The sequence below is a fragment of the Dipodomys spectabilis genome, unplaced genomic scaffold, assembly GCF_019054845.1.
Source record: "Dipodomys spectabilis isolate Male_0828 unplaced genomic scaffold, ASM1905484v1 ptg000034l, whole genome shotgun sequence".
Taxonomy (NCBI): Eukaryota; Metazoa; Chordata; class Mammalia; order Rodentia; family Heteromyidae; genus Dipodomys; species Dipodomys spectabilis.
In genome coordinates, this window is record NW_024870711.1 from 3,995,590 (window position 1) to 4,018,011 (window position 22,422).

The following is a 22,422-nucleotide window of genomic DNA, read 5'->3' on the forward strand; positions in this document are numbered from 1 at the left end:
GGGATGGCAGGAGGGAAAATCTGGAGAAAATAAGGAAAGAGCTGCCAACTGTTCAAAAAGAAATGTACTCCTTGCCCTACTTATGTAACGGTAACCCCCTGTATATTACCTTTACAATAAAAATAAATATTTTGTAAATGGAAATGGAATGTGCCTCAAAGTATGATGAAACAATAAAATATGGGGGGGGAACCCTAAAACAATCTGGTTTTCTGGACACCTTTCTAGATTTCATTCTTTCACTAGTGTTTCTTTTGGTCTCTGGACTTTAATAGCCCATAGGGAAATTAATAGTTACAGAAGAATAATGGGAAAAATAAAGCAATATCTTTCATTCACATATTATAATTTTAAGATGCCTGATTACTTATGTCTGTTAGAATTTACTTCAAATTACTCTGTTCCTTCAAATTTCCTATTCATAAGAAGCACTCTTAATTAAATATGAGTTAAATTTTATCACAGAAGCAGAAATATATATGTGTGTGTGTGTGTGTGTGTGTGTGTGTGTGTGTGTGTGTGTGTGTCAGAAATCAAGATCTATCAGAGAAGTATACATGCTACCATGAGGTAGAGAGATTTTGCAAGGTAGAAGCCCATAAGAAGAAACACAGACAAGGAGATCGAGACTGAAGCAAAGCTGAAGGTTGATACAGAGCATTGTAATCGGAAGAAATAGAGAAAGAACATATAAAACACACCTCACATTCCTTTTAGTGACAATTCTCTGCCTAATATATTTGTTTTCCTAACATAATGCTGAGCACATAGGAACTCAGGAAAATTTCTTATGCTTGGATAAATGCCTTGCATTCCATCATTCCATCCCTCTTCAGTACACCTGCCTTGATTTTATGGAATGTGTTTCCTTAAACATTGTTCTATTATAATTATAAAAATTGCCATTTTGGAAGCAGAAGAAAATTTAATTTTTTTAGTAAGCATTAGGGATGGAACTCGGGATCTTACATTGCTAGATAGGTGCTCTACCAGCTGAGCCAGAAATCCAGCCTCTTTTTGCATGGGTTGTTTTCAAGATAGGTCTTGCTTTATGCCACAGCTGGCCTGAGCTATGATACTATTATGTGATCATTTATATGAGGCATATGCCCCTGGAGCCAGCCATTGTGCTTCCCCTGTAACTAGCATAAGTATGAGCCACCACATCAAGCCTTTGGTTGAGATGGGGTCTTGAGTATGTTTATTCCCTGGGCTTGAGATCACAGGCTTGAGACACCATACTCATCTAAAAACTTGACTTTTATTTCAAGAAGAATGCATAGCTCCTTTGAAGGACAAGGCTATAAGCAAATTGTCCTCTGTTCACTGGGACCTTGGAACTCTACAGTTTCCTACTCTGTTCCTTTGGAGTGACAGTCATTAGAGGAAGGATTTGAGAAAATTTATTAGAGAATGTAGATTCACCAAGAGAAAATTCTGTCAAATGAATCTTATGTTCTTTCCAGTGAGCTCATCAAGTTGAAGAATGAGAATAAAACCTGGAACCCAATTGACCTTGTTTTTGGAATGGAACTTGTTGATATTTCCATGATATTTTTCTTCAAAAGTGGAAAAATGCTCTCATTTTTTAAGAAAAGTTTCCTGTCAACAGTCAGCAGTTACACTATAGGTTTCCAGAAATGTGCCAAGGGAGAAAAGAATAATATGAGTACAACAGAAGAGATCCAGGTATACACCCAGAGAAACAACCTGAAACTAGCTTCAAAGACTGGGTGTAAGTAAAAGACATAGGATTGGGATTCAGATCATGAAAAAAACGGTTAGCTTGAGAAGAGAAAGGGAGATAATTGCTGAAGGGATGAGCAGAGGTTCAAGGAGACGCCATCAGGACAGTTACTCCATGGTCCCTCTATCTCAATGCCTTGACCTTCTCTCCTTGTGGGGTGAGTCAGACAGTCTCAGAGTCAGAAAGGAATCCCGCAGGTTATACTGAATTCTACCCTGTGAGCTTGTGTGACCACGCTTATGATCTGAAATAGTGAGCTATTGACAATATCCACTGCCAGTGACACCTGGTAGAAAAGGATGTGTTTGTTCTAGGTGTGGCAGCGACATTCTAGTATTCATCATTGCATCAGTCACAGATTAAACCACTAGAGAGGAGAATAAAGATAAACAACAACAACAGAATCGGTTTTGTGCTTTGTTCTGAAGCTTTGGCTATGAAGTAGATTTTAAAATATCTACCATGACCCTTCAAGTGAGCCTCATGGAAATGTTCAGTGATTCTAGATCTTTATTTTTTCATGTGAAATCCCCTCTAAAACCCATTGTCTTAAAGGAGAATACCCATTCACGCAGGAAATAATTGTAGATCAATAGTACAGTGTGCCTGAAGTAATGCAGAAAGAATCCAAAAACTGTCATCTGCACGTCTCCTTAGGTTCTTACCCTAGTATAAAAGCAAGAAGCTAGAAAGTGGAAGATGAAGAGGGCAAGCACAGCAACGGCCTGGAGTACTGATGTTAAATGTAGGTTGACTCCAGGTCTTGATTTGCTAGGGATTTTTCTGGTGTATGAATGATGTCCCGATACAGTGCCACCCTCCATTCTCAATTGTACCCTAACTGGGTCTATAAGTTACATGGGAATCTCTGGAAGGTCATTTATCTCCAGTTTATCTGGAGTTAAGTTTATTAGGATTTCCTCTTCCAGATTTCCTATCAATGCTTGTATAAAATTAGCCAGACTTTAAAAAGACTAAACTAGCAAGATTCGAAACATGGAGACTTCCTTACCTTCTCCCTTCATGTTACTCAGCACCTATATTCTCAAATATCAAGTCTTAAACATTTTGTCAGACACATCTTTAAGGAATCTTGGTTAATCTTTCAAATCATTCATTTATGCCTTACTTCAGGAAAACATCATTCCTTCTGAAGTACTGAGACCTTGCTGTAAGCACTCTCTTCTTTCTGGATTTACTTTCCTTCAACTCACTCTCCACATCAAGTAATCATTCTAAACTAAACATAGATTGTGTTATCTCCCTGTTTAATGTACTCAGCAGCTTCATATTGACATTGGAACACGTCTAAATTTCAATAAAATTCTGTATGTATTTATGGATATAGTTATATTTTCAGTATAGCCTAGTGTTGAGCAATTTGGTTTCTCTATTTGTATCTTCAAGTAAAACTATTTTAATCTCCTGGACAAAAATGATTTATGTTTAAATCTCATCCCAGGAGATCACAGTACCTTCTTAATCATCCAGCTGAAAAAATTCTTCTTCTTTATGTTGAACCAAAAAACTGTCCTCTTAGAGCTCCTATTTGTTCTCAGTCCTTTTCCTTGGAAACACAGGATGAGAAGAGCAATGATAAGAAGGTAAATGGTCTCCACAGGTGAGAGCCAACAGAAGACCATGGATTTTAGATGCACTAAGAAGTGGGTTAGGAAAAGTAAAATGTCTAGCTTGTGATGTTATCAAGCAGTTACAAACCTTAAAGGGTAATCTCAAAAGTTGCTATATGAAGTTGAAAATGGAATGTCAGAAAATAATAATCAAATTTAGATACTGGCCTTTTTTGTTTTGTGTTGTTGGTCATGGGGCTTGAAGGCAGGGCCTGGGCACTGTCCCTGAGGGTTGTTTTTTTTGTTTGTTTTGTTTTGTTTTTGTGTGCAAGGCTAGCCCTCTACCACTCTGAGCCACAGTTCTAGTTTTTAGGTTAATTGGAGTTAGGAGCCTCACAGACCAGGCTGGCTTTAAACTGCAATCCTCAGATCTCAGCCTCTTGAGTAGTTAAGATTACAGGCGTGAGCCACCAGTGCCCAGAGATACTGACCTTTTTTGTACAATCCAGCAGAGATAGTTCTAAGAACTACTTTCTGCATAGGTCTGGTTAGATCACTCTAAGATCTGGCATAAAGTTTTCTCCTTCAAAACACCTTTACCAACTCTTACAACCCCAAATGATCTTTACTTTTATCATTTGTCAGATATCATATAGTGATTTTAACTTTTTTATCAACATGCCACTTTATGAGTACAATGACTTGTTTTATCACAGCATTAGCTCTACCTGTGATATTCATTTTGAAATTAATGTTCTTTTAAAAAGGTAATATTCTTTTTAAAAGGCTATTTTAATAAAAAAAATTTCTTCTCTATCCACAGGGTCTCCATTGTTTTGGAAACTTTGTACAAATCCACCATCAACAGATGTTTGGTGACCAGAACATAGCATGGAAAGATCTCCAGTGCTGAGAAGAAAGCATCTGTGGTGGTTCTGAGGTGAGGAGCTCTCTGAAGAGGGATGGGAGGTGGCTGGAATGTTTACACAGTGGCTGATATCCAAGGCACCGCCCCCTCCCACTCTCAAGGGAAGAAACCTTAAGGAGCATGGGGTGGGCTTAAAAGCATGGGACCCATAGCAGCTGCTGTTTCTAGCATGGAAGGTGCACTTTAAGGTATGCATTAGGTAAATACTGGCAGGGGAGAAGGAGGTGGTACTAGGAACATGGACAAACAAAGTGGTTGAAACATACCATTTAATAAAGCAAATCTAGAAGAGCAGACGGGTCATTGAACTATTTTTTACTTAATTAGAAAAATAAATTTTAAAATGTATTGAACAGGTACTACATGTCAGGCACTGTTCCAGAGCCAAGAATAGGGAACCTAGTATATCAGATTCTTGGGGAGTCTATAGCAATTTGAATTTGATCATTGACCTATTTTTTATTATTAACTTTAAATAGTTGTACAAAGGAGCTTCCATTAAGCAAAGCGGTTTATGAATACAGTATATCATCACCAGTGTCACCCCTGTCCACACCCTCATCTATCCCTCCCCTACCCACTCCTTCCATCTCGCTTCTTAATTTTGTGAGATGTGCATTTGGGTTCTTGACTGCACCTCCCCCTTTTAAGCAGAACATTCTAAACCAGTGTGTTTAGAGTGGTGGCGGCCATTGGTGTTCTAACAATAGTTGGTACGTATTGTTATTAAACATTTTCTTTGGGGCTTCAAAAGCCTCTCTGGCTTACATTTCCCCCAACTTTGAAAGGTCATGCTCTTAGAGGTGAGTTGTCTGAGATGAGGGCAATGTGCTACTTTGACCACTAGGAGGAGCTGTGACATCTCTGAAACTTTAGAGGAAAGGAAGAGATCAGAGTTCGAAGGTCAGGGAGGGCTGAAGGAAGGAATAAAACTCTCTGGCTTCAGGCTTTGCTCCTTGTTCTGCTTGGGAAATGCAGTCAACACGACTCGAAAGACACTCAGATCTCTTTCACCTTGGATTTCTCTGGTTCCACAGCATTGATCACTTTCACAGTTTCATGGCTCAATCCCTCAAGACCTTCCGTTCTGGCGTCTCTTCTTCCACACGCATCTGCGCTGTATTCCTCTGCCATCCCTCCCAGCAACAACAGAGGAGCCAAGTCAGCTGACTACCAAGTCAGCAGTGAATTATCTTGAATTGACACACACAGCTGACTTCAGGGCAGGGATCTGATGGACTGGGCCAGATGGCCTCTGTGAATTAGTGAGGGTTGGGGAGAGGAAGCTCTTAGTGGGCTTGTCCTGGGTCTATGCAAAGCAGCCAGGAGGGTATATGTTATCATTAAAGGGGAAGTGGGGAATTGCAAAGCACATGCAGGAAAGGGAAATGCAGCTGTTATTTCTGTAGGGCAGCTACTATCTGCTATTGCAACCGCCAAAACCTGGGGCTCAGTTCTGTGTCTAGGAAGTCACTATGTACAGCCTGCCCAACAGGCGTGACTGGCAAAGAGGCAGTGTGACTGTAGTAGGAAGACCCCTACTCAGGCAGGCAAGCCCACCCAGTCATCTGGAGTGACAGAGCCCACCACAACAGAGCTGTTAACAAAGAAGCAACTTTATTGAGAAGGTTCCTACACTGACAGGTCAGGGCTGCAGCACAGGCTCGGGAGCTGATACTGAGACCTCAAGCAGCCCCCATTATTTGGTTTTTCAAGGCAAAATCCATGAGGTCGAGCCTGGTCACATGCAGGTGACCAATGGGATCGTAACACACACAAAGGATTGTACAGTCATACCAGACCACACACAGGTGGCCAATGAGGTTACCGTTTGTAATGGCTGTTTCAACCAGCCCATCACCTTGGTTTAAAATGACACGCAAATTCAACAGGTAAGGTGGGTCTACCTTTTGGTGGGCAAAAGGTGAGGTTTACTGTAAGCATGTGCAAAAGGCAACAACAAGATTGTTAAGGGGAGGGGGACCAGATGCATTTTTTTTCATTCCAGGAACCAGGCCCATTGTGTCCAAAATCCCTGAAACAAAGGCAAAGCTCAAAATGGAATCAGACCAGCTTGGGCCCCATCTCAGGATCCACTTCATGACCTTACTATCTAACAGGAGCCTGTGACTTCTCAAGCAAGACCTCCTCCTGTCAGGGTTAGGGTAATGTCCAGAGAGTTAGGAGCTCAAGAGGGGGCACAGCCCCTCCTCCCCACCCCATGGGACACCACCCAGGGGGCCCAGGGTCCTCCTATGGGACACTTCCTGGGGGAGCAGTAAATTCTGGCACAGCAAGCACATCCTGTCCTCTCTACCTCTAGATTTTTTTCCATGGAACTTCCTTGTAAAATCCTCTCCTGGGCTGGGTCTAAATTTGGCTTTTTATTTCCACAAGCTTGGACAATCTGGAATTACCCAGATGCCAAATTACTTGGTGCAAATGATAGGGAGAATAAAATAATCCTGACATGGAGCAGGACCTGGGACACGATGCTGCCTATTGGTGTAGACCGAATACCAAGAAGCCCTGGGAATGCATGAGGATTTCTTACAAGGATAAAGAACTCACTGAAAATGAGACTATTCCCCATTGCTCCACACCTGAAAATCCAGAGAGATCTCACATGGACCTTCTTGTGAACACCTTGGAGCCAGAAGAGTCAGCCAAGGCACAACCCTGCCAGAATCAGCACCTCCCTATACACGAACCTCTTGGGTCTGTAGAGGCAACAGAGACTTTGTTCAATATTCCAAAAGATTCAGAGAGAAACTTCAGACCACAGTACAAGCTGCCAACTCATTAGATATGGCAATAGCTCACCAGCTGTGAATCACTGAACACTGGCCCCTTAGTTCTCTAGGAGGTACCTTCTTACTGACTTCTCTTTCTAAAAAATAGCCACATCCAAGCCCTGATCCTAGCCCTTCCTCCAATTAGGGTCAGATCTTTTTAAGGTATCTAATCTCCAATTCAGTTTTTACCAACAGGGGCTCAGGTGGCCCTTGGACCATTTCTATTTTGAATGAGCATCTCCTGTGCATGGTGCATACAATTTGGAATCTGTCCAACCACTTTAGGGAATAAAACGCCCCTAAGTATTTTCGAATGTCTCCAAAAGATATGACATATACCATCTCTAATTGAGAAGAAACGAGTTTTAAAGAACCTTAAATGTGTCATTCACTGCGGAAAATGTGAATCTGATAAGACTCCCATGAAAGAAAGAGACAGAGAGGAGACAGAGACTATTCAATCCATATGTTACATTTTGGTCTCCATTATGCGGAGTAATCATTTCCATATTTTGAAATCTCCTCAGAATGCTTCTGGCACCTATAGCTTTACCTCACCAGCTTCATCTGAACCAGTGGCAGGGAGCCCTGTCAGACCAGTGCCTCCAGCTCTTTACCTGTGAATGGGGCTTCAATGCCTCAGAGACAACGGCATCATTATTCTAACAGCATTCCCAGGGGCCTTTTCTTCCTGATGACCTTAAACCTGACCTTGGAGGTTCCATCCTGCCATGTCTAGCTTGTTGGCACCAAGTTCCCTAAAGAGGTGCTTACTGAGGAATAAACCTGAGTTGGAGGGCAGGGGCTAATTACAACACTCTCAATTCCCATGGCTGTCCCTGTGTTGATAGCTCCCCTGCCCTCCTGCCTTTGTCTACTGGAGGACTTGAGTGAGCACTAGGATCCTCTGGCCACAAAGAGGACCTGGAACACTACTGAGATTCTAGAACCTAGGGAAGCCCCAGAGAACTCTCTGGATGTAAGCGGGTTTAGAGAGAGTTTGGGTTGGTTTGCAACATGGGAAAGGAGCAGGGCTGTCATGTCAGGGACTAAATACAGACCTCACTCTGTGCACATGCGCAGGTGGTGTGTCAGAAAACAGCCTGCACTGACACACTGGCTGCTCGTGAGCTTGCACAGAGGGAGAAGTAGGTGTAGAAAGAAGAGCTGGAGCTGGGGAAGTTGGGAGCCTTCAGGCAGGGGCAGGTAGAGGACCTGTTTATGAGAGAAACAAGAGAGGTTGTTGAGCTAGGCCTCCATCTTGGTTTAACCCAGTCCCTTCCATATCTGCCATAGTTGAGCCCCCAAGCCTAATGTTCTTGCAGACCTTGCAGAGAAAGTAATCACTTAGAGAAATTACCATGCAGGCCAGGGGTCCATGGCTCAAGCCTGTAATCCTAGATACTGAAGAAGCTGAGATCTGAGGATTGTAGTTCAAAGCCTGCAAGGCAGGAAATTCTAGAAGATTCTTATCTCCAATTAACCACCAGACAACTGGACATGGTGCTGTGCCTCAAAGAAGTAGAGCACTAGCCTTGAGCAGAAAAGTTCAAGGACAGTGCCCAGACCCTGAGTTCAAGGCCCAGGACTAACAAAAATTGTTTTAAAAAGAAAGAAATTGCTGATCAAGCCAAAGGAGATACAGATCTCAAATTCCTCTATCTAGAATATCAGTGAATTAAACTAAAGCCAAAGGAGATACAGATCTCTATCTAAAATATCAGTGAATTAAACTAGAAAGGTTTTATTCTTATTCATCTGCTTGTGTGTTTCCCTAGGTTCTTGGAGCTGGTTTGTTCAGCAATGTAGGCAATTCCCTTTCTGGGTTTGAGAAAATGGTTCACTCAGAATAGCAGCAGCCACAAAAACAAGACCTTCACAATAGACAGCCTTCTGGTCTCTGTCTCCAATTTCTGTATCTATCTGCGAAGTTCTGAAGTGGACCCTGATATGGGGCCCCAGCTGGTATGATTCCATTTTGAACTTTGCCTTTGTTTTTAGGGATCTTAGACTTAATGGGCCTAGTTCCTGGAATGAAAAAAATGCATCTGGTCCCCCTCCCCTTAACAACCTAACCCACCCTTGATTGTTGAGTTAAAAATGGACCTATAAAACAGATAGGTGTAATCTGGCTCCAACTGGTGACACCACGTGCTTATGGCAAACCCTGCCTTTTGCACATGCTTAGGGTAAACTCCATCTTTTGTCCACCAAAAGGTAGACCCTGCCTTACTCACTAAATTTGTGTGCCATTTTAAACCAAGGTGGTAGGCTGGTTTAAACAGCCATTACAGATAAACGGTAACCTCATTGGCCACCTGTGTGTGGTCTGGTATGACTGTACAATCCTTTGTGTTCCAATCCCAGTGGTCACCTGCACATGACCAGGCTCGACCTCATGGATTTTGCCTTGAAAAACCAAAGCATGGGGGCCACTCGGGGTCGCAGTATCAGCTCCCAAGCCTGTGCTGCGGCCCTGACTGGTCAGTGTAGGAACCTTCTCAATAAAGTTGCTTCTTTGTTAACAACTTTGTTGCGGTGGGGTCTGTTACTCTGGACGACTAGTTGCCTGCCTGAGTAGGGACCTCCCTACTACAGTTCCATGGAAGGAACAGTGTCTGGATGATGTGACAGAGAGCACACAGCAGTGGCCACATCAGCATCCAGCTTTGAAACTTGACTCTCCATTTTGTTCTACTCAGTGCTCCCATTGCACCTTTAGAAAAGCATTTCAAACTTTCTTCTTTCTTAGCAGGCCAGGAATGCAGCAATATTCCATTGGATGTAGTCTATGGGATGTAGTCCATTGGATGTAGTCTATTGGATGTAGTCTATTGGATGTAGTCTCTGGTAGCTGGGCAGCAGAGGGGCCTTCAGAATACTCAGCTGTGAGAATGAATAGATTGTATCCTATGCCTGAAGGGGAAAAACCCAGCCAAACTGGAAATCTATTAGCCTTTCTGTAAAGGATAGTTTTGCAGTTTATCTTGTAACAGAATAAAAGAACCTACTGGAGAGAGCCAATTAATTTTTCTATACTAGAATCTAAATTTAACTTTGTGCATTGTGAACCACTTTGAGAATCTAAGGAAAATTATGCAGAGCAAAAACATGTAGGAAATACTTTTAAACTCAAAATTAAATATTAACAGTGAGTAATTTTATTGTGAAGCATGTGAATTCTGGATTCTTCTTCTGGATTTTTTCCACTAATTATCCTCCCCCCAACATCAACATCTTTCCAGCAACAAAAACAAGATAACTTTGATCATGTTACCATAATATACATTTATTTTAATTGTTACATTGAAATTACTAGACACTAAATAGTTATGATCTATATAACTGTAGGAATAAGAAGTGGATAGAATTCTACATGTTAGCAGGCAAATAATATTAATTCATTATTTATACAGAGGCCAAGGTCCCTGGCTGAGAATAGGTGGAGATATTTAATAGTTCTTTCTTATATCCTCTTTGAAGTCACATTTATTTTCACATTATTTCTCAGTGTTTCTGTGGCTCTCTTATCAAAGCTAATTGCAGACTGTCAGAAAATTTGTTACCACTAACTGCAGACTATTAGAATACTTGCTATTTCTAACAGCAGAATGCTGGAACTTTTTGTTAATTTTAGGCAGAATATATTCTCTGATGCTCATTTTCTTTTTCTCTTGCTATGTCTGTCCATCAGGGTTCAAGAAGAACTGAGGAAAGAGGTAAAAAAAAGAAAAACTGCTTCACAAAGGTATTGCAGGATCGGGGAAACTCAAGAGGAAAGAAGCATCAGGACTAGCAGGAGTGGCAACTGGTACTCACATCTGTTTCAAATAAGGAGCAGAGGGATTGAGTGCCTGGGCCACTGACCATGGGGTTTTGGGAGAAAGCTGTCCACAATGCGCTGTACATTTACTTGGGGAAAGTAGATGCTAAGAACTAGCAAGAAAGAGTCTAGGGAAAGTCTTCTAAACTAGGACAGTTGCTTGTCCCTGTTTTACCCATTGACATTTCCTTCCACACAGAGATATCCTGGGGACCTAGTTAAGAGAATCCATTGAGCTCCACATCTGCAGATGTGTTAGGTCTGGAGAGGTAAACATGAACTATGCAGAATGCCACAGATAGGAAGGATTCCCCTGAGAGTGATGAATATGAGCCCGCTAGCTCTGTGGCAGGAGATAAAAAAGTCCTGGATTACTCTGGGGGACATTTTTAATCATAATAATTTTTAGGCAGTTTCAGTACCCTTTCAGTCTGATCTCATGATGTTACAAGTCTCAGAATGCCAAAGAGAATGGCAAAGGAGAGATAGAAACTTTGGTTTGAAGCTGGCATCGTGATATAAATACATTTGGATTGAGCCCAAGTAGGAAGATTTATTTAATCACAAACCCCATGTTCTCAGCTACTAGGCAGAAGTTTCAGCATGGAGCCAAGAAACGAGTAAGTGAAGAGGAGGAGGGGAAGATTGAAGGAAGCCTTCAACGGGATGGTAGGAGGACAGTGACATCACAACTTAATCCTCCAATCAGCATTAATAGGACAGAACAAGAACTTACCCTTTAGAACACAAACACTGAGCACAGAGATTCAAGGCTGCCTAATACAGCTGGACCATAAGCTCCAGGCTCCTTCCTTGGGAGATGCTTTGTGTCCTGAGATCAGGTGAGTGCTTCAGACAAGGAGGACATCACCTTTCTGACTTTGTGGTCTTCAGAGTCCTCTGTTTTCTGCTGGGGCTCCACCCATCCCCTCTCATGCTCATTCTCCTCCTGCCTTTCTTCCAGACCCTTACGAGATTGAAATCATCCAAATCCCAGACTCTGACAAAAACAGTAGAGAGAAAGTGATGCTGAGATGGCCCCTAATTCCTGGGAATCTCGGGATGTACTTCTATCCATAGGCCCTTGGCTGGAGCCCCCAGCTAATCTTTGTTTTACTCACATATGCAGACAGAAGAAAGAAACTTCCCTGACAGATTCTCAGCTCAGCACTCTCTTGACTGTAGCTCAGAGCTAAACATTGGAACGAGAAGACTTGGCTGTGTGTTTGTGCCAGCAGTTTGCAAAGCCTTGCTGTAATCACCATGTTGTTTACAAACTTCCTGCATTGGGGGTTGACAGGGAGAAGTGTGGGTTTCTATTCAGGCTTTACTCTTTCAATGGATGTTTTGAGCTCTTTCCTAGCTTCTTCTTTTCTTTCGCTGGCTCAGAGCATTGTGAACAAACCAACCAAGAAGGCCAAGTTCAAGTGTGTGTACCGAAAGCTCTTCTCTATCGGCACCATCGTACAGCTTGTGCAATCCTGTTTAATTTTACAAAAACACTGAACTCTTAGCTCTTTCTTAAACAAATTATTGTTATTATAAAGGTGATATGCAAAGGGGCTACAATTACATAAAACCCTTAGTTCTTAATGTGTATTATTTTCTACATATACATTGTGTCTTAAGTTTTGACACAATCACATAAGTAAGATATTTTTATTCCCCTTTATAAATACAGAAGTTCAAGGGCAATGAATTATCTTCCCAAGGCTTCATGGTTTGTAAGAAAGAAAACTGGGACATAGACTTCTCTGTGTTTATAAAATCTGTATATCTTCCATATGCCCAGCTACTACATTATCTCATTCTATATCCTGGCTAATAGCATGAAACCTCAGCCCTATTATCCAGCTGGGAAGAAAAAGATAGCTCAGAACTCATGCTCAACACATCTCTTCCTCCACAACTTTGAGGAACATAGAATTTCACATGGATTCCTTAATATTCAATTATAATCCTTGTGGATCTTTTCATTCTATAGCCTATGAATTTATCTTTAAATTGAGGTACGTTTTGGTGAACTCTAGTTTGATGCAGCTGACATTATAATCTTGTTTGCATCTCAAATAAATCAAAATCTTCCCCTAACAAAGACCTTCATTTGTTCTGGTAAATTTTCAATTTTCCCTTACATGACTAATGAGAAATTTGTATGATTCCTGTAAGAAGCAAAGTAGAAACTGAGAATGAGAAGGAAGGAGGCATGTTCAATGTCGAGCAAAAATCCTTAAAAAAAAAAAAAGTTCCCTGAATTTGAAAACCTGAGCTTAAAGCAGGAAAACAGATATAAGATCAAAGAGCCTTAAAAAAAGAGTTTCCTTGAGTTTGAAAACCTGAGCTTAAAGCAAAAACAAAACAAAACAAACAAACAAAAATGGACATAGGCAAAGTTATAGTGGTTGTCATACAAAGCTGTCCATCAAAAAGATCATGTAGATGAAGGTTCAGTGGAAGGTAGGAAAGGGGAGAGAGATAGGGGAAGGTGGGGACAAACATCTCCACCCCCCTCTACTACATCCAGGTCTTCATTCCCCAGTACACAACTGAAGACTTCCTCATCACTCTCCCATTCTTCCCTGCCCCTGCCATGGTCACCAGGCTCTTAAGGGAAGTGAGTCCTCTAAAACCCTAATCAAAGCCTTTGCATTGGTTTAGTACTGGAAATTCCTGATCTAGCTCTTTCTCTCATGGACTTCCTAGATGATAGAATGACCCAACCTTCAGAGAATGAGATCAGTATGAAAGGAGACATTGAAGTGCCCTGTGATTGTTAGCCGTGGCTGAACTAGGATTGAACTAAAGCTGGCCTAGGGTAGCACTCACAGAAGAAGAAAAATCTTCCCTGGTTTTACTCACTCTCCAAGCCAGACATGCTGCCCGAATGTCTGGCAGGTGCTCCCAAACTTCTTGTGATTTCTTGTTTCAGCAGTCACTCCATACACATTTCTTGCTATTCACAGGGCCCAATACAAAACACATATGACCTTGTCTTTCTGAGATCACAAGCCAGCCAGAGGAAGACATGGTTCCATGGGACTTCTCCTAGAGTCTTGTGTGGCTCAGTGCTGGGTTCTTCCCCAGGTTGGTCTTGGCCAGGTGAGAGGATGCACCAGGAAGCAATGAAAATAAGTGAAACCTACCCTTTTGTGACCCTCTGTAGCTCTGACCCTGAGCTGCCTCAGCTCTGAGCTCAGAAGGGCTGTGATTACTTCTCTCTCCTCGGAGCAAAGTTGGGGGTTTTTGGCACCACAAATCTACATTCTTTTCTCCATTGGTGCTTTATGATTCCATCTTCTCCAGCCCATGCTTACCATGGTCTCCACCTTGTTCCACTGTGTCTACTTCTTGGCTCTGCCCTGACTCCCAGCACCTTCATTTTGGCTTCACTAATAGGAGCTCTATCTCACTTTGTCCCTCATGAGCAACATGTTCTTCAAGGACTACAATGTTCTTCCTCTTTCAGGCCAGATTCTCTGAGCCAACCCATCCCTTCCATTCTCTTTTCTCTATCCTGGCACTTTACGTATACTATTCCTCTAACCCACAACTCCCAATGTGATAGGTGCTCATGGCCTATAATATCCACCGCGTTTAGTGCGGTCGCTGTTTTACATGAATTTATGTCATTATTTGGCAGAAATCTGTCCTAATCCCTAGACCCTAAACATCACCGTAGGGAGTGCACGTGTTTCTGTGACTCAACTTTACTGTCTGTGCCCAGAGCAGTACCAGGTTCTAATGGCCGATCTATCCTGAAAGCCTTATCTGGATTCCCACTTGTCTTGCCACAGGTCTGAACACATTATCCGGGCACTTCCATCCTATCATCTCCTAAGATCAGGTGAGTCTTGGGCAGAAGTGACCAATCTTTGTCATGGCAGTTTAAGTGGATCCCATGTCTGTCTGCAGGGTGAGCTTCCTATCTTCCCATCCCCAGCCATGGCTAGTCTTCTTTTTGTCTCCTTTCTTCTTGGATTCTGGTCTTACATCATGTTGTAATAAAAGATACTGAGCAGCGTCCTTTGCTTCTATCTGCTTTTCTTCATACTACTTAGGAAAGACCATAGTGATGCCAGCAAAGCTCCTTCTACTAGTTCTTAAAGAATCATGAATCCTTCGGGCTAGAAATAATCTAATAAAAGATCACCTAGGTTTGCCCTAAGATAGAAGAAAGCTCTCATTTTTGCCTGAATGATTTATATCTATGCTTAGAGGCTAATACATTTTAATCTCTGCTGGCAGTAAGGACCAAAAATAGACTACTTATTTCAATGAATCAAGCCTTAAAAGGCTAAAGCAAGAACATCTTCCCTAGGGACATCTCTTCCCACAGCCAAAGCTGTGGCCCCCTGATGAACTCCAGAATAACGTTATCATGGCATGTGACATTAGTACATAGTTTTAGACATACAAAGAAGAGCCTTCCTGGAGCCTGAAAAATGAAAGGAAAAAAAAAACACAAGGGAACTTACCACTTACCAAATTTTGAAATGAAGGAATTAGAATATGTTCATTTGGTTTGGTTTTCAAATGGAAGATTACTCAGGACCCATTCTGGAATGTAAGAGCAGTGGTCACTCCGAGTAATCAGATGCTCTGAGACAGAAGCCATGTGAACTCACAGTCACCAGAGACTGACAGCAACGTCTAGTGTGTCATGCTCTTTGTTCCTCCACCTCCAGAGACAGAGACCAGCCACAAACACTAGAAGCCGTGGTTGCTTACCATGCACAATTTAACCTCAGTTCATTCAAGAACCTAGTCTTCATCAGGCCTCCCTTTGCCAAGCCTTTCTATGCATTGCCCATTTAGAAATTATAAATTATGTCACCTGGTCCAAGGTGTGACACTTGAGCTTTCTTATAGTTTAAACTGATTTTTAATTTAAAAACTCAATGAGGTACATATAAGACACCAACCATTTCCCTCTATCTCTCAATTTAACTCCTCCTTCTGTGAGGATCAGTATTATCTTTCTGCTGTTTTTAACTCACCATCCTTGCTCTCCATGTTCACATAAACTTGTCTACCCAAATGCACCTAGAAAAATGGGGCCATCTCTGCTCATTAGTTCCCATGCATATAGTCATCTCCTTTGAGCTGTATTGTCTCAGCTTGATCTAGACCTTCCCTGTACCTATTACCCCCTTCATCTTGAATAACGGGTTACAGAAACATGCTCCCTGAGTCACAGCTATCTTCTGTCTTTCCCAAACAATTTCAATGTTCTGCCGGATTATTCTTCATGTAATGGAAAGGTTAGAAGGCATACAATAAAAGGAAAAAAAAAAGATTGTAAGGCCCTCGATCTCTTTCAGGCACTGGGACAGAAATTAAGCATTGTTAGAGCACTCATAAAGTACTCCTCCTCCTCCTGCTGCTGCTGATAAACCTCTGTTATAATCACCCTTCCAGTTTTCCTTTCTTTGATCAAATATTGTGAGAGTATTGTTACTGATCATCTTGGGTATGAAGAATCTTCCGAAAGGTGCTTTAGCCCAACAGGTAGTGAACCGCCACAATTGTCACTTCTAGAATGGATAGAGAAGGAGAGAGGCACTCACCCCAAGAGAAGACACATAATTGGCACAAACAAGCACCTCCTCTCTGTGCTGTACACTCCTGTTCTACTTCCGGTGCTCTGTCCTTCCCCAGTTACAGACAGTCTCCCCCACATTACATCAAGATGTGTGGTTACAGAAGGGAGGCCTCACGTGAGCTGTGGGAGCATTGGTGGGGGAAGGTGATCTCACGGAGTCACTGAGAAGCCACCTTCTTTTTCCTCCAAAGAAGGCTGGGAGACACAGGAGGGTGTCCGGCTCCTGAGATGGGCACCAAGCTCTTCCACGTGGCCTTATGTCTCCTGTGGGCAGGTGAGGGATGGCCACAGGTGGGCAGGTCATCCACCACCAACCCTGGGCATCCCAGGCTTCTCCTTGAGAGGCCTCTTCAGGCTTGGGTCATTCTCTATTACAGGACACATGGAGGCTGCCATCACCCAACGTCCAAGACACAAGCTCACAGAGACAGGAAGACAGGTGAATTTGAGTTGTCGCCAGAATGACAACCATGACTACATGTACTGGTATCGACAAGACCCTGGGCATGGGCTGAGGCTGCTCCATTACTCAAATGGAGAGAGCAACACGGAAAAAGGAGACATCCCCGATGGGTACAGCGTGTCCAGACCACGCACGGAGGACTTCTCCCTCACTGTGGACTCAGCCACCCCCTCCCACACAGCTGTGTACTGGTGTGCCAGCCGTTTCTCCACAGTGCTGCGGGGCTGCCTCCTCTCTGCACAGAAAGTGTGAGGGGAGACGGAGGGCATCTGCTCGCCCCTTTGACGTTCCGACTCAGTCACAGAGACGGAGCCCCTTTCAGCCTGCACATTTCACGGTAAAGGCACATCAGTGCAGAGCTCTTTCTCATGCTACCCTCAGCCTGAACAGACGTCATCCCAATGCCCTTTTCTGGATGAGCTCCCTCTTTCTAGTAGTAAACATGATAGTGCAGATTTAGTTATGACTCATGGTGTTTCCCTTGATGATCTCAGAGCCATCCTTTGCCTTTCAACTCTGGACTCCAGTCTTCATGGACCCCCTAGGCTTCCACCTTACAAACTCCTTCACTGATAGGATCTATACTATAGGAACCCAGCATCATGAAGTCCTGCATCTTCCGCCCTTTGTTTGTCTCTCTATCCACATTTCACATTCCGTGTCATCATAGGCCTCTGGTCCAGCCACACTTAACCCACATCTAGTTTGTTCCTCGCCTGTGTCATGCTGGTTTCTACCTGGAAATCTTGTGTACACAAGCGCTCACTTGTGTCTATCCCTCTTATTTCTGTCATATATCTATCCCTCTTATTTCTGTCTCCACTTTCCTCTCATTCCACAAAAAAAAAAGTATTTCACCTCTACTTATTCTCAAATGGGAAAGGCAAAACTTAAAATGTGCCTGAATTAATTCAGGAGAATATTTTTAGCATTCACTTGAGGAAGTTTTTTTTTGTTTTTATAGTAGAGGCATAAAAGAACACAACCCATCAAGAACAATATTTACCGTTCTATTCATATTAAATGGCTTATCTGAAAGCACATCAAACAATGAAATGTTATGCCACACACTGGGACTGGGCCTGCAGAATGCAAAGAGGCGATGGAGAATCAGAGTGGCAGAGACGTTGGTTCCCATGAGCCCCCTGGCTCCAGTAGTATTCCAGCCTTACTTGCTGTTGGAGGTCCAGGCAGAGCATGAAGGCAGAGCACATGGCACAACAGGCTGCCCACTAAGTGGTATCTGCAAAGGGGGTGGTTTGGGCAAGCCCAGGGGCTCTCCAAGGTCATGCCCTCAGTGATCTACTTCCTCCGTCTAGCCTCCTCTTCTTCAATTTCCCCACCTCTAAATAGTACATGCAACTGTGAGCCCACAAGGCCAGAGAGGTAGCTCAATGGGAGAGTGCTTGCCTAGTGCACACAAGGCCCTGGGTTCCATCCCACTGCTACACATAAGCAAAATTATGACTCTTAGGGAGGGATTTCAGGACAACTGAGTTCCTTTGGGAGGACATTAACAGGTGGTTTGAGGTCAGAGAGAGCCCTTGCCTGCTCTTCCTGTCTCCCAAATGCCTTCCGTGTGAAGCAGAGCAAAAGCCCACATTGGGGTTTCATTTCCTGACTGCTCTCTGCATTCAAATACGAAGCATGTTATCTTCATATTACTGTGGCCACCAGGGGGAGCTGTGACATTATGGAGATTGAGGCACTCTGAGGAAGCCCTGAGAGAATTTGCTGGTTAAGAGAGGGTTAAGGGAGGGCTCAGGCTGGTTTACAACACAGGAAGAAGTGTGGTCTGTGAGCCAAGGCCATCTTTCTTGTCAGGGACTAAATCAGACCTCACTCTGCACTGTTGTGCAGAAAACAGCCTTCACTGCCACACTGGCTGCATGCCTGGATTAGAAAGGCATGCTTGAGCTGGGAGAGTTGGGAACCCACAGGAAGGGCCAGGTGGAGGCCCTGTTCAGTTGGTTGCTGAGCTGGGCCTCCGTCTCAGTTCAGCCCAGTCCCTCCCAACCCGGCTGTGACCCAGCAATGAGGTTGGAGGGGGGGAGGGGCTTGCAGAAATAGTAATAGTTGAGAGAATCCTACTAAGCAGGATAAAGGCCCCTGAGCCCCATTTCCTCACTCCAGAGTATCAGAACATTAAGCTGTTTTCAGAAATTGGTTTGATTACATGGCAGAAATACTAATGATAACAAAATAGCAACAGTCTCTCTCTCTCTCTGTTTCTCTGTCTCTCTGTCTCTCTCTCTCTCTCTCTCTTTCTCCCAAGCTTCTACGTCTATCTACAGAAACCCATGGAAGCTATAGTGCTCAGATGAGTGGATGATGCTGAAGCGCCTAGGGATGGAAGGCAGCTGCTGTGGACAGACACCCAGGATGCAAGACTCCTATTATACCTTCAAAGGTCATCTAAAATTTCCTTTGCCTCTAAGAAAGAAGTGACATGCCTTTTGTGTGGAATCTAGCTGCTAGTCAGCAGAAACTAGATTTTATAATACCGGTCCATGCCACCATACATCTTCTACCATGGACTAAACATTTAACAGGAACACTTCGCCTGTCTGCAAAGGTTGCTTTTTCAGTTCTCTGAGGAAGGTGACAAGGAACTCTTGTAAACATAGCCAACTCATTGTTAAGTGTTAAACTTTCAGTGTGAAGAGCCATTAACACAATCTATCTAAAGGTTCACCAATCCGAAAATGTAGGCACTCACACATTTGGTTTTTTTTTGGGTCAGTCGTGGGTCTTGAACTCCAGGCCTCAGCTCTTCAGCTCAAGGCTACCGCTCTACCACTTGAGCCACAGCACCACTTCTGGTTTCTGGTGGTTAATTGGAGATAAGATTCTCACGGACTTGCCTGCCCAGCCTGGCTTTGAACTGTGATCCTCAGATCTCAGCCTCCTGAGTTGCTAGGATTACAGGCGTGAGCCACCGGTGCCCTGGCAGAGCTCACAGTTTAAGCCCCAAACCATAAGAGTGATTGAATGTAACAGGAGTGAGAATTCCATCTTCTTGATCTCCTCACCATCACCCCACAAAACATCTACATTTTCTTCCCAATTAAAAAGAAAACAAGATGACCTACATTATTTCAAAAGCCAAAAAAAATGCTTCATATAAGAGTATTACATTTTAAATTGATGAGTAAAAACATAAATAAAGTTTATGAGTGTTACTTTCAAATGACTATTGACTCAATATTTATGATCTATAGACTGTGGGGGATAGTAGATGTAAATATTTTAAGAGACTAGATAGAATTTCACAGCTAAGCAGGAAAGCATATGAACTGATCATTAACATCGGGAAAAGCCAAACATCCTCAAAATGACTCCTGACTGTTTTTGATTGGCGTTTCTGCTTGGAAACCAGTTAGCTTTGGGTCCCTATGCAGGCATAGAATTGCATGGGATGATGTGTATGCTGACCCATATTTTTGTCAGGAAGAAAAACTGATTTTTCATCCAAGTCAACATCATCAGTAACAGGAACACGGTGAAATGGTTGCCATAGTTCTGGTCCCTTTGAAGACCTGAGCCACTGACCTGGAGCACCAGTGAATAGAGAGACAGAATCTAATGATCAAATTCTTCTGGGCCTTGGTCCCAGTGAAGTGACTGGGTCTAAACAACTCACCCTCCGTGCTGCTTTCCCAGCTTACCCTGTTCAGTGTCCACCTCCCTCCCGAGTTCTCAGGGAGTATCTAGAAGAGAGTGCCTCCAGATAGATCAGTGTTCCAGTGAGATTCCCAGGAAGCAAGGGCTGTAATGCAGCTTTTGTTTCAAAGAGTTCACTTGTAAAACATACACACACACACACACACACACACACACACACACTTTTCCCATGAAGACTTTGGGACCCAAAGGAAAGATGGAGCTTGAGGGAAAGTGAAAATTAGGACCCATATCTAAAATATGTATTTGGATGTCATTCAGTCTACTTCCCCTGTATTTTAGGTCTTTTTAGCCTTCTGCCTTATTCCTTTCCGCTGGGCTATAATTCTCAACAGTAAGCTAGAATTACTTCAGAAATGGTTTCATTTTCCTTCGCTCATCTCCCTTCTTGATGAAGTTGTCAGGGATTCTAGCATCAGCATTGGGAACTTTTTCTTCACTTGCCCTTTCTTTGATTCAGCTGGCTCTTTCAGAAAAGCAAGTGTAAAAGTTCACCAAGTTGCTTCTTATTATTCCTTTGACTGTTTTGGGGAGGTTGGTCATGGGCTTGAACTCAGGGCCTGGGCACTGTCCCTCAGCTCTTTCAACTCAAGGCTAGTGCTCTGCCACTTTGAGCCACCGTGCCACTTCTGGTTTTCCGGTGGTTAGACATAAGAGTCTCATGGTCTTTTCCTGCCTGGGCTGGCTTTGAACTGTGATGCTCAGATTTCAGCCTCCTGAGTAGCTAGGATTACAGGTATAAACCACTGGTGCCTGTACTCCTTTGACTATTCTTGATGGATAATAAAAATTATTGCCTCCTGATTCTCTTATAAAATATCTAAAACAATACCCTAAACCAATATCACCCAATTTTAGGCAAGCTTCTTAATAATAAAGTTTTATTTCAGCATCTTCTCCAACTGATGATGTCAAAACATGCATAACAAGTATCTTACTTGTCTTACTTGTCTGAGACCTATTTTTCAAGAATGGTTCATTCTTTATGAGTTATTTCTTTATACTTACCATTATGTGCCTTCTGGCCACTGTACTTCTCTCTCCCCCTTTGCAAGGCTTCACATGGAAGCTGGGTGGGACAATTAGGTAGGTGCTAGGGACATTGCTGAATAATCTAGAATGTAAGAACTGGACAATGCACTGAAAATTGGGTTACAGTGTATGGGATGCCATATAAAGTATTAATCTAGCATCTCATCTCAAGAACAAGCATTTATATTTTATTCCTAGAAGAGTATATGCATCATGACAGCAACATTATTGTCTCCCTTAGTCTTTGAACTAACTTGGCGTTCAGTGACTGCAACAAATAAAATATGCTCTAAGTTCCAGTAAGAGTGGTAGCCATTTTTCCATTCTTCACAGCTTGAACTCTAATACTCATTCTATGCTGAGTAAAATGTTATAGAACCCACCTGGCTGGGTAGGTTTAGAGGGGTTTAGCCGGAAGCCTGTAGTGTGTCTGCGAAGGGGGGGGGGGGTATGCCTTTATTCCAAGCTGAGCCAGGAAGATCATGGATTCCAGGTTCATCTGGGCTGCATAGCAAGACTCTCTCTTGTGATGTATTGGGTGACATTGATCAAGATGCCATGTATGCATAATCAGACTTGTGGAATCAGAATCTCTTTGTACAACTACTTTAAATTTTTTAAAAAGATCTTATTTCAAACAACAGCAGCAGCAACAAGAATAATAATATCACCAACGTACTCAACAATGGGTAGTGACAGTATTAAAGTGTGTGAAATGTGTGTGTGTGTGTGTGTGTGTGTGTGTGTGTGTATCAGGTACCTTCTAACAATCCTAGT

The 22,422-nt window shown here is 42.9% G+C and overlaps 1 protein-coding gene and 1 gene segment (V, D, J or C); one reads left to right on the plus strand and one right to left on the minus strand.

The window, feature by feature from the left end:
• LOC122105767 (cationic trypsin-3) overlaps positions 1 to 22,422 on the minus strand; it is a 229,544-nt gene that overhangs the window by 17,531 nt on the left and 189,591 nt on the right. The window lies entirely within an intron of this gene.
• LOC122105794 lies at positions 16,592 to 17,181 on the plus strand. The segment is given in 2 exon segments: positions 16,592 to 16,740; positions 16,844 to 17,181. Coding segments are annotated over 2 exon segments (384 nt in total).